We start from the raw sequence: 13,199 nt of genomic DNA, 5'->3' as shown, positions 1-13,199 counted from the left end.
ATCATTTTTTATTACGGTGTCTCTGAATGAACAAACGACTCTATGTGAAGGGAGAACCCTCTGAGCTTTAAAACTGCAGTACGGGCTTTGTTTGTTAGGAGTCAGAGCATCGTTAGGGATAAGTAACACCTTAAATGTACATCAAAGAAGTCAGTAAACATGTACCTAATGTTGGAGCAGTTACTTGTCATGCAGTCATTACTGCTACTGAGACCACTGGAACCAGTCACAGTTTATGTCTGGAAGAATTCTGGCCGCTAATGGTCACTGTCCATTCACAATTGAAGTAATTTGTATCTTTACCACTAGATGTCATTAAACCTACATGCTGGACCTTTAAGGTACTTTTGTATTTTTAAATAGTCTTAAATCTTTATTCCAGACTGATGGTTCATTTGAATAGTTTCATTAACCTTCTTTTTATACAGTCTGTGGTTTATACATAAAAACAATACAGCAATATGGCAATTAAACCATCTTAAAATATATAAAAGAAACTAAAATGATGGGGAAAAAAAACACAAAATAGAAATATTATGAGTAAATGAACAGGAGTGGAGGTCAGTAAAGCGAACAAAGTGAAGTGTGTGTCTGACCAGAGCTCCGGAGCTGAGGAGGATCATGAAGATGATGAAGGACTCAAACCAGCTGTGCTCTACGATCTGGTAACAGGTCTTCCTCAGCTTCCACCAGATCTGCCCGAGACCTGCCGTGGTGTCGATGTCGCAGCACTGAAACCTGGACACACACACTGTGGGCAAGAGGAAACACAGACATGAAAGGCTACATAAATAAACTGTGTCTCAAACACGAGTCCTTCATCATCACGCCCTCGTGTTCGGCTTGATCCCTTATGAGGAAACACGAGGGAAACAAACCCTCCAAGCTCTCATTTCTCTCTTCATCTCATTTTCTTGATCCTCTGATGTTAAACAAAATGAACTCATGAGTTTCAGTTCACAGTTGTGCATTGTTGCAGGGCACGCTGGTCTCACAACTCCAGCAGGAACACGAACGCACAGAGGGCCGTGTCAGGTCTGCAGTGTTGCTGTACACGGATGACCCAAAGCAGTAAATCTCCATCTTTCCCTTCGGTTCATTTGTGTGTTTGTGTTCAGATGCATTTGAGCATGCAAACATGTATTCTGTGCTAAGAGAGAAGGTTCAGATGTGGGTTCTCTTGCGTAACTCTTTGACAGATGTTAAGCTGCAGCTCTCCCATAACAACCTACCTTATCAGTGTGTGTGTGTGTGTGTGTGTGTGTGTGTGTATAATGGAGTGGTGCATGTAGCAGCCCGGGGTCTTCACATAGGGTTCATATAACTTTACTGAACAGAAATGAAGTTGGAAGGTGTCATGATCACTTTTATCCTCATCAAAATGCACTTAAATTCTCCTTCACCGTTCTCTACTGTAAATGTAAAAGTTTGGTTCCTGTGATTCAATCTGACGTTGGGACAAAAATCATTCTAGATGCACCTTGTTGTTAGAGGTAGGCAGAGGAAAGACCTTTAGTGACCTCTTCCTGGTCTGGAGGTAACTAAAGAAGCATTCACATCAGCGAAGTCCGTGAGACTCGGTCCAGTTGGGGACTCAGCTCAGTTGTTGGGGGTTGTAACCATGCCGACAGAGACCACGTTCACTCTGCGCTGTGGTGAAACGCGCCAAATCTTTAAAATAATATATCCTCATTCCCACCAGAGGTGGCGCTGCACTAGTATTTAGCAAAAGAGAGAACAAGACCCATGAGTAGAAGAAAACTGTGTTTCCTCCACCTGCAAGTTAAACATGGAGATGAAACTATCTCTGTTTTGGGTTTTTATTGTGTCTTATGCAAGTATCCTGCAGAAATACACTGCAATAAAGGCAGAGGACTCTCAACACTATCGCTGCCCACAATGAAATACTACGCCAAATGCAGGAAGTGACTTTTCCGTGACTTTGTAGTCCGCTTCCTGTATTTGGCCGAGATCTACATGTGTAGTTGGACTGAGTCCGCTTATTTGATCCGAATAAGAATTTGTTGATGCATTCACATTTCCCAAAAATGAAGAGTTTTTGGGCAAACGGGCTAGGATTCGAATCAAAAGGGTTGATGTGAATGTACCCTAACACCTGCCACATTCAGTCAAAGGTCCAGATACAATTATGAAATATTCAAAGCATAGATACTCTCTTTTCCATTGCATCACATGTGTTTACAGCCTGACATCAATGTAATACTGTTATTCATGGAGAATTAATATGTCTGACTCTCATATCCGTGTGTATCTGCATATTGGCAAAAAACAAAAGGCCCATAATGAGAAAGCCACGACCAGTAACTGCAACATTACAGAGTAGATAACACTGGAGAATGAAAGGTGCATTTTAGTGGCAGAAAGACACCCTCTTAAATACTGTTTTAGTGTCTGTGCTTCCCACACTTCTTTTTCTGTTCAGTCACAATTAAAATACCGCTGTTTACAATATTTTTTAGAAAAAAGTCTTACTTTATTAGTTGGTATCTTTTCAAAACACTGTCATAGGCAGTATATTTATAGATTAGCAAATTTCTCCATCTCAGTCACCACTACCGCCAATCCCCCCCCATTAAACAGTGGGTTGCATTTTTCTTTAGTTGCTTCAAAAACATTCATTCACACAGAAAACTGTGGTTATCAGTAAACCACAGGTATAATAAGGCATAACTGGTTCCTTTATAAGAATTAGAATGAGGTAAATACAAACTCAAATGAACAACAGCATATAACATATTACATTGGGTCGTAATGTGTTACAAAATGTAAACCAATATTCAGAAGGATGGTGTGAAAATCTAAAATCTATGAATAATTTTGGTCCACTCCTCTTAACAGAACTGCTTCAGGCTTTTTATGCACAACCTTTCACACTAAGGCCTTTCAGTCCAGTGGAGATCTGAACCTTGCCTGGTCATTACAGCCGACTGAGGAGTTGAGGCTCCTCTGAAACATTGTACAGACCAGCCCGCATCACTGGTCTTCCACCACAGTGCCTGACAGTTGGTATGAGGTGTTTGTCCTGATGTAAGAGGTGTTGCTGGAAAAATAAAGCTCAAAGGGTTAAATCTGAAATAAATTTAGGATGAAAGGTCATTTATAAAAGTTCTAAAATAACTCGTAAAGGACGTTTCAGTTTGTTCAGTTGTGTCTTTTGAACATTAACATTTAACATTGGGTCTAACATTGTAGCACAGATTTTTCAATTATTTCAAGCAGAATTTTTCGGAATATACATTTTAATACATCTTGGAACAGAGTTTTATGATGCAGCCTGAAACATGGAATCACTTAGTGAGGCAGTTATTGCCGTGTGTCATCGGATGGGTGTGAGCTGATATCGCAAGGATTGACTTTCAGTTCCGTTGGGTGACTGTGGCCCTAAAAGCTTATTCCTGCCATGTCCAGATTCAATCAGAGTATCTGCAAGCATGCCTGGGAAGATGAGCCACAACATGACGTTCACCCACAGTCATGGCTGGGAACTTAAAGAGATTGATTGCTTGAGTGAGCAATGCTGACATGACCTTGGGCAAGGCATGGTGATGGCTTAGTAGCTGACAGAGGAAGACTGCTGGGAAGGAGGCAGGATATAGTTAGGAAAGATTGGGGAGGTCAACTAGTCCAAAGTAGTTGGACGTCCATGTAAGTCATTTGTTTTTATGTTGGGGATGATAGTGACCCAGGGATTGAGCCCTGCGGCACACCTTCTTGTTTGGAAAAGATATAATATTTTAACAACATAAAAACTTTGTCTGCATAGCAGCTTTACAACTGATACAACCCTCGTAGTTTACAGTGTTGTCAGCTCAGTAGTCAATTTACAGCTCAAAGGACTTCCAGGGATGTGTACAGACAACACTTGAGTTATGTTCCTTTTTATGCCTGATTGATTCATCGCTCAGCGTTAAGTCACTACAAACACAGGAAATGCACTGAGACTGGGTTAAATAAAAAAAAGTCTAAATAAAACTTTGAAAGATCTTCAGAAAGCTGAAGGATAATGCTCTACGATATGAAAAAATCTGATTGTTTGAGTGTAAAATATAAAGAAATGTGGAGTTATTGACACTTTTCAGATACCGTTCAAACTGCACGTCTGCTCCAGCATGACTTGATATGCATAGTAAGCAACCTTTTGCATATTCTGAACCCACACTCTGTGCTCCTGCATAAATCCAATGTCAAAGTTTTGTTTCTAAACCCAACCACATTATTCTTACTGAACCTAGTGAAGTTGTTTTGTTTCCTAAACTTGACCAAGTAGTATCCAATAATGTGGTTGATGGTCCATTTTGTTGTGTCTCACGTTATTCTAATTTTTCCTTCATAAAAGTTGTTGTACATCTGTCTTTCCTGTCGTCTCCACCCCAACCAGTCGAGGCAGATGGCTGCCCTCCCTGAGCCGGGTTCTGCCGGAGGTTTTCTTCCTGTTCAAAAGGGAGTTTTTTCCTTCCCACTGTCGCCTCATGCAGCTCAGGATGGGGGATTGGATCGAAGCCATACTTTGATGCAATCAGCTGGTTTCTATTAGCTAGGTTATTTATGAATTTGCTTGAACTGATGTGTCTGTAAAGTGCCCTGAGACAACATTGTTGTGAAGTGGCACTATACAAATAAAGCTGAATAGATATTTAGAAGCATGAACTGCAGAGTAAAACCAACCTGCTTTATCCTCACTTTCCAACCATGTAAAAGGAAATCTATGATGGACGACTTGTCTCTCACAAGCTGTAATAACATCCTGCATCATCTTTAAATAAAGCATAAGCTGTTGTTCAAACTGTTTATTGTTAAAGTCTAATTTTCACCATGATTCTGCTATTATTTAAGCATTTTCATTAAAATATTATGATGCCAGCACTTATCACCCCAATAAATATTCCAGATCGGAGCTACACTGACGGGGTACATAACTGTTTTCAGGAACACTGAGTAATTAAAACATATCTGGTAAATAACTGGATTTGTGTGGGATTTTTCTAACAGACAGAAAAGATCCTGATCTGATTCAGTCGCTCTTCACTCACTGACTGATTGCAGCGTCCGCCTGCCTCTGTAATTAGAGCTCTGATTACTCTGCTTTTCAGTTTCTATGGTTACTCATAGGCTCTTCGCTGACATGTCAGCTGGATAATCCAATGAAAACAAGTGAGCAGAAATCCAACACTCAATCAGCCCACTCCGTGGAGCTATTATCCACGTGTGTGTGTGTGTGTGTTTGTATTAGGAAACCCCCTCAGCTTATTTTGAAGGAAGCCTTTATAAACACTTTTACCACCATAAAGTTTTATTGAACACAACCATAATTGCCTCATTAGATTGTCTGTTAGTCTAGTGGATATCTACTTCAGTATTGTTCTCTGCTGCTGAGGGTATTGATTTGTTATTGAACACTACTCAGAAAATGCTCCCGAATGATCCTCAATGCTCTTTACGCATGGTTTCAAGAAATAAATGTGCTGTTCTCAAAAAACACACATTTAAGAAGCAGTACAGGGTAGAGGGTGCTTAAGATGTTTTTGTCATCATGCAATACGTCATGAAATCAGTTTTGGATTTATTCTGTGTATATATTTTTTCTTAAAGTTTGTTTTAAATGCTCCCTCTACCCTGCTATTTAATGCTTTTAATGTTTTTTTTTAATGAACAGCTCTGCTGCTTCTGAAGTTAAAGCCACACAAATCTGGAGGAACTGCTCAAAGACCTCCTGTGTTTGTTGTATGGTGTCAGCCAGTAGCTGACACACACTCCTTTAATGTACACGTGACACACGTGGTTGTGAATCCTAGATTTTATTCTACTGTCATCTGGCTGACGTTTTATCCAAAGTGATTAACATTGGAGAAGGGATCACTTGACCATAATAAAGCTGCAGATACGTATGAAGGCTGTTGTTACTTCTGTGTTTCACTCTCTTATGGCCCTTTCAAGAAGAAGTGTTGCAGCTTTGCCGAGATACTTTTGACTGTAACGCAATGCCAAGACCCCACTACAATGATTATAACATTGTGTAGGAGGACTGTGTCTAATACAATGTGTCCTCACCATTTGTCAAGTTGGGGTATGTGCTCTTTTTATAGTCCTTAAAAACAGTTTAAGGACAATTTATCAGGGTGGCTGTGGCTCAGGAAGGAGAGCAGTCAGCTTGTAACTGGAAAGCTGGAAGTTCAATTCCAGGCTTCCCCAGATTATGTGCCGAAGTGTCCTTGGGCAAGACGCTGAACCCGATGTGCCTATCATGGTATTAGTGTGTGTGTAAGTCGCTTTGGATAAAAGTGTCTGCTTAATGACTATAGAATCTTTCCTTACATCGAGAAATTGGGATGTCCATTTTCATACATTGTTCTCATGTTCAATGTATTTCTTATAGTTAAGTCAGATCCTTAACTAGTGGACAGTTGTGAGTTCACTTCCGCGTTTTAACACCGGTTGGTCGCGGCAGTGTGAAATGAACTGGTCTTGGCCCGCTTGCCCACATAAAGTGGCTTGTCTGTTCCTGTTTTTATCACTTGAGGAACATTGCTAAGCTGAGACTGTGAAAGTTAGATTTGATCCAAGGTCAACTTCTGCACCTGGTAAAAAAAATTATATCTGTTGAAGGGACCACTTGTTTCTCCATCTGAGTTGGAAATGATTCATTCCTTCATCTCCACTCGGCTTGACTACTGTAATTCTACCTTTACCTGCCTAAACAGAAAATCGATGGGCCGTCTTCAGGTTGCCCAAAATGCTGCCGCAAGGCTACTTATTAGATCATCAAAATTCGCCCCTGTCACTCCACTTCTTATCCAGCTGCACTGGCTCCCTATTACATATAGAGTACAATTCAAAGTCCTGGTTTTAACGTATAGAGGTCTACATAACCACTCGCCTAGTTATATTAGAGTCCTTTTAGCACCATATGTTCCCAGTAGGTCTCTAAGATCTGCTGACCAGGGTCTGCTGACGGTTTGACGTACGGGGTTTAAATCAAAAGGTGACAGAGCCTTTGCAGCAGTGGCCCCTGCTTTATGGCACTCCCTTCCTCTCAGCCTGAGACCTGTTTTAAAAAGCAGCTCAAGACACCTTTTTAATCTAGCTTTTACTTAGTTTGATTTGTTTTTATGTTTTTTCTTGATGTTTTGTTTTTTATGTTGTTTTAATGTTTTGTTGTGAAGTGCTTTGTGATTTTAATCTTGAAAGGTGCTATATAACTAAACCTTTACTTAAAGATGGTGCGGTATGGAGCAAACAACAGCGGAATACAATGAGTAAGAATGTGGGAGAAAGTCTTCAAAACGCCGTGGCAAATCCTCCACAGCAAGAAGAAAACCCAGAAATAACACTATGTGGCTACTTTGCATAACCTGCAGTTCTCATAAAATCGCGAGACTTTACAAGAACGGCGGCTTATGCACTAAACACCATTTAGTTGAAACACCTGCAAATACCAAATGTAGTTTGTCTACGTTTAAAAAATACCGCCTTTAAATTGCGAAAAACTGTATTGAAACACAGATAATCTCTCCTAGAGATAGGTCGATAAAGCCTTGTGAAGCTTTTCAGGCTTCTATTTGATTGCACTGAAAAAAGAGTCAAAGCTTCAAAGCCTTATAAAATAGACCATACCAGTGACATCTAGTGGTCAGCTGTAGGTATTACAGGCGCAGATCTTCTAATCATTTCTCCAACTTGGTTTAACTTCCAACACAAACAATTCAGTCAGTCTTGCAGCTGTCTTCATTCTAAGGGGTCGTCATCTCTATGTTGTAACATTCTATATTCTCAGTGTGTTAGTTATGGCCCAATGTGTTGTCCTGTTATTCATTAGATTTTTCTAACATGATTTAGATAGTGTGTATGCTGTGAAATAAGATGATAGACAGGTATGTCAAAATTAGTTTGTTGGGAGATATGATGGTTTGGGAGAAGTGCTTATGCATCTCAGTGGGAATTAGAGGGATTTCTCAGAACAATCTTAAATTTTGTTTATATTTTTTTCCTGATTTCTGAATGATATATTACATTTCCTCATTAGTCAGCAACACCATCAACATCATGGAATTTCATATTTTAATATTAACTAATCTTCTTTTGTCAGTTATCCTAGCCAATGTCAGAGAGAGATATTTAGCAAAACCATATAATACTGAATACAATACTACATTAACAATTATAGTAAGTACTATATAATCTAATACTATTTCATCTTTTGCCATATCATTATCCTCCTTCCTTTGTGGGTGACACAAGATGGATGTTTTCCCATACACGTGATTGTTTTCTTCCACTAGAAGTCTCTATACTAAAAGTTTTCTTTCTTAATCTTAATGCTCTCTTAGCCTGTAAAGCATCAAGCAGGAGTGAAACCGGGCGTTTCTCATTCCGATACCAGAACCGCCAACACTTTCAATCAGTTACGTCATTTCCGGTGTTTCCTTGGAGCGTACGAAGAGTCATTCGTCATCGGTCATGTGACGGCTGAGATTTCACGGGGCTTCAATGCAACATTTCGACCAAGTCCGTCTCATTTAAAGGGAACAAGCTTCGGTGCTTCCGTTTCAAACGTCCCATCTCTAATCTCTCCCATTTCTCAGTCACTCAAATGAGGTTGTTTGCCTTTAAGTAAAAGAAAAGTTAAATAGTCAACTCTACGATGACGTGTTGACCACATTCCTCCTCTCTGTCTTCACACATGACATGATCCGGCTCTAACAAAACAAAAAATGAAAAACAGTGTTTTACCCTTATTTTTTATTCACTTTCAGAGGGATTAATTAGGTTCCAGAAACGCTGACCGAATATGAAATCTGAGTTAATGTTTTGAGCAGCATTCTGCCAGACAGAAACACGATGAAGCAACCAAGGAGGTGACAAGTCCTTCTGCTCAGGGGCACATCAGCAGCCAGTTTGTGTTTTTTCTAAGAGTTACACCTGAGACCTTTCAGTTACAGCGCAGTAAACACACTTACTCACTGCCCAGTGAGGCAGAAACACACTCAGATATTCCCTCTCAATTGTGTTGTGTAGCATCACAACATTAACCAATGAGTTGGCATTTAGAGAGCTAATGAGGCAGCTAATGTAACGTTCACCGTCAGCACAGATGTGCGCGTGCCCAAGACTTAAATCTGAACATTTCTACGGATTTTTACATTAGTATTGTTACACTTTACCAGTATGTGGAAGCTGTCTGTATTAAATGGAGGAGTTGGATCCATCAAACTGCGTCTGCAGCTGTTTTAATGGAGCTGACAGTGAAAAAGGGACTAATTGTACCTATTCTTATCCTTTAAAATTCAGGTTTTGCAGTCTCGTTGTATGCCTGACAAGGAGAAAAACCTACATCCATACAGAAAACTGAATAAATACTAAGGCTTTCTCTTCTGTGGGAAAAAAAAGAAAAACATTCCTTTTGCACATTTTACTTCCACTTCAATGACGCAACAGTGAAAAGGAAAAAAGGCCAATAGAGACATTTGTCACCAAGATGAAACTTAAAACAAACATTTTCCCTTTTGTTGAAATTGGGACTCACGTGAATTGAGAGTGCCGTCTCTTTGGTGCAGATTGTGGAAATAAGTAGTATATGTATATAAATTATACCATTCTGTAAACATGTGAGGCATGAAGGAGCAGCCAAATAAAGTGAGCTAGAATCAAATATCTTACACCTGATCTCTCATGTTGCCGTCACACTTTTTTTAAACTCAAACTGTTTTTGTAACTGTGATATTGTAATATCACAATAACAACATGATATTGGAATTGTGACTTGTAATAGGAGAGGTCTGTTACAATATTCTGGACCTCCATTCCTGCCTGTTTGTCATGGGGATACCACCTGCAAATAAACACTTTTAACAACTAACTTTAACTTTTTGTGGGTTTAATGTTTACGAACCTCTCCCTTTTTCTCTGGAGACCTGGGGGTTTGCAACAGTGTTAAAGGGGGACACAAGTAGACAGGTATCTGTAAAGAGGGTGAAGCATTTCCCACATAAATACTGGTTAATTATTACTGGTTGGCTGAGAGCCTTTCCGTCTTTCTGTGCATAGTTCCACTCGGCTGAAGTCAGAGACCTAGAGGTAAAAGCAATATGTTGCTAAGATGCATCAGTCATTTGACAAGATAACGCCACATCTATGCCTGTCCAATATGGTGCGGTATTGCAGGCAAGGTGTAGGGAAAGAATTGGAACAAAGTGTGTCAGCACCACCCCTGAAGCAATAAGCTGGTCAGAATTGCCAAACGCCTCCTCATAGTCTTCTGTCCACTTTCATTTGACATGTTGTTGCAGTGAGTTGTTCAGAAAGTACAAGAAAGTTAAAAGATTTGGGAGAAATTCATGGTGATGGTTAATTAAGCTAAAAAATGAGTGCAGCTGACTCACATTTTCAGGGTTGGATGCTTTCAGGACTGTCTCACCTTATCCTGGGTTGTGTGGAGTTCATGTCTGTTGATCTTGTGTCCATAGTAATCAATGGTATCTTCAAAAAACTTTTGTTTTGTCTTAGACCATATTTTCTAACCTGGCTCGGAGCCGCTGCTAGGTTAGTTAAACGAGTCTCCGGATCTACACAAGTACCATGGATAGATAAGATAAGATAAGATAAGATAAGATAAGATAGTCCCCCCCATGTAACTGGTCCATGGCATGTTGCCACACTGGTCAGGCCAAATACCAGCCTGTTGTACTGGTGTAGGCCCTAGTGTGTGCTTATCACCAGATACCTCCTGGATGGTTTTTCTGTTTGCCTGGGCAAGGTTGAACCTCAAAAAGAGCTTTCTTCCTGCCACTGATGCAAATAGAGCCTCTAGCCACAGGAGTGGACACAGGTTGACTCGTAAAACCACTTTCACTGCAACCTTGAAATCACCAAAGAGTTGAATGTGGTCACTTTTTTTCTTGCTTGTTTTGCTACAGGACAACAACTCAGGTGTGTATGCAAAGTGTAATATTCAGCATAGTTTAATTTAGTTTTCACTGTCCTGACAGAGGAGTGGATATTGGGAAGCCTTTCCACATGTCAACAATCACACTGTGTATGGCCTTCATTGAGATACGTAACAAGGCAATCCATAAAACTAAACTCTTCCTTTATATTGGCGAGAAAGTTCAAGTTGTGTTCACAGTTACCGCAAAATGAGCAAAACTTTTCTGCCAGTTAAGCTGCTGGAACAATTCTGCTACTGGGTGGTTTCCTGTTTGCAGTGTCTTAACCCCACTTCCAATCCATTAAATCACTTTCAGGCATACACTGTATATAAAAAGATGGACGGAGCCTCCATAACGTCACCCGTAGGTTTCTAAAGAGCTGAATTGAAGCTCGGTGGGCGGTTCCTACCATCGCCATCTTGGCAGGGGCATGTGCGTTGTCTCACCTGGAAAATACAAATATGGGCAAAGAGGTGGAGCTGAGAGGGGGTCTGTGAGCGTCATGGTGGATGATTGAAATCGAGCGAACTCCGAGCTTTCTGGAGCTCAAAAGGCTAACCGAGCTAACCCCGAGATAACGGGAGCTAACCAGCTAACGGAGGTAAGCGGGCTAAAGCTAAGTCACGTTGTTAACCAGCTAAAAATTGCAGTTGTTGCTCCTAAATATGCCAAACTTTGAGATTAAATTACTTTTAAACAAGCGAGTTAAAAAAAAATTCACTCCCCCCACAGTTGTCATGAAGGTAAACCTGACCTATTAAACCTAAAATGGATTTTTGAACCAGGCTGTAAACATGTTTATTTCTGCTGTGAAGTTGGTCTTTTTAACATGGGAGTCTATGGGGAATTGCTCTGTTCTGCAGCCCCTAGTGGATGAAGGGGGAACTGCAGTTTTATGCACTTCCGCATAGGCTCCATTTTTAACCGCCAGAGGTTGCCGCTTGCTTCCAGGTCATGTCTTTGTAATTGTGTTTCCAGAGCTTGTAAAAGTGATTTGTAAGATGTAAAACTGTCCTGAAGATTGTGACAGCAAGTAGCTTTTCTTTGTTGGTAAAAGTGCTTCATGTATTCAGAGGTTAGTGGGTGTAATTTGTAAGTTTGCATCAAATATCGGAAAAGTGTTTCATAGCTGATTTTTCTCAAATGTAAAGTTGTTCTGTCCTTGCTAAAAGTGTTTCGCAGCACTTTAAGAGCAGTTCAGTAAATGTAATGTTGTTTTGAACTTCCCAGCCACCGTAGTCACACCGTAGTCATCAATTCCAGAAGTAGCTGGAAATGATGATTTCATTCACAGTAAACACTGCAAAAATATAAATGTAAATTTAAAAAAGTGCTCCAGGGTCAAGTACATTTCTTTGACCTACCATCTCCTTTTTGTTCACTTGTTCACTTAATTATTTCCCCTAAAAAACGTGTATAAAGGAGCTTTTGTTTGGCTTCATCAGGTAAATGCAAAGCCATGACCTTCATTCATCTCAACACACTCTTAGTATCGCTGCTCTCCACCTCGTTAGCGTTGAGATCTTCCCGTTAGTTCGACCTTTCCTCCAACGTGATGAATAATTAGTGGCGAGGGAGCGTCGCCATTCAGGCCGATGCTCGCACTCCGTCTTACTGACAGCCAGGGGGAGCAGCAGGAAGGCATGATGCCGCTTGTGCTTTGTAATCACAGCGTGGACCACACACACACACACACACACACACACAAGCTTTAAATACACAAAAACCATCTTTCTAAGCTGATAAATCAGACCTATGTACAAGAAAAATTATGAGAAACCACAAACTTCTACAAATGAAAGCGACCGCATGCTAAGAAGAAAACTTCTTCATCTCCATGTCTTATGTAGTGAACAGAAGACACTAAGAGGGTTAAAAAAAAAAAAGGGGTTAAATGATATAACGGTCTGTGTGTGTGGACATATGTTGACAGTGCAGAGGAGGAGCATGGTAAATCTTCATGCAGCTGATGTTCAGACTTACATAATGTTGTCCTACAGGCTTAAAAATCCCAAACAACCCCTTTGGAAAAGGTAAAAAATAACGTGCCATCTGTTCTGAAGACGCAGCGTTTCGTAGTGCTTAAAAGAAGTAATAAAAATGTTTTACTTTCACATCCTAAATGTGTTCAAACAGAATCCGACAGCGACTTCATACACAGCTTCATTTACATGAATCAGAAAATGAGTTGATTTACAGGTTTCCAGCTGTTTTAATGCTCACAATGATCAAGAGTTTTAGGTGGTTTTTCTTGGT

General features: G+C 40.2%; 1 protein-coding gene across 1 annotated transcript in view; it reads right to left on the bottom strand.

Moving 5' to 3' along the window:
* The window catches only part of LOC306770982 (sodium channel protein type 3 subunit alpha-like), a gene marked incomplete at both ends in the record, with an annotated part of 254,781 nt that overhangs the window by 27,914 nt on the left and 213,668 nt on the right, over nt 1-13,199 (bottom strand). Inside the window, one exon of the mRNA XM_079260002.1 lies at nt 597-751. Coding sequence (XP_079116128.1) covers nt 597-751 — 155 coding nt within the window. The remainder of the gene's footprint in view (nt 1-596; nt 752-13,199) is intronic.

The sequence above is a fragment of the Telmatherina bonti genome (genome assembly GCF_933228915.1).
Source record: "Telmatherina bonti genome assembly, chromosome: 20".
Lineage (NCBI taxonomy): Eukaryota > Metazoa > Chordata > Actinopteri > Atheriniformes > Telmatherinidae > Telmatherina > Telmatherina bonti.
Note: the sequence above shows the minus strand (reverse complement) of the source record. Positions and strands in the feature narration are given on the sequence as shown.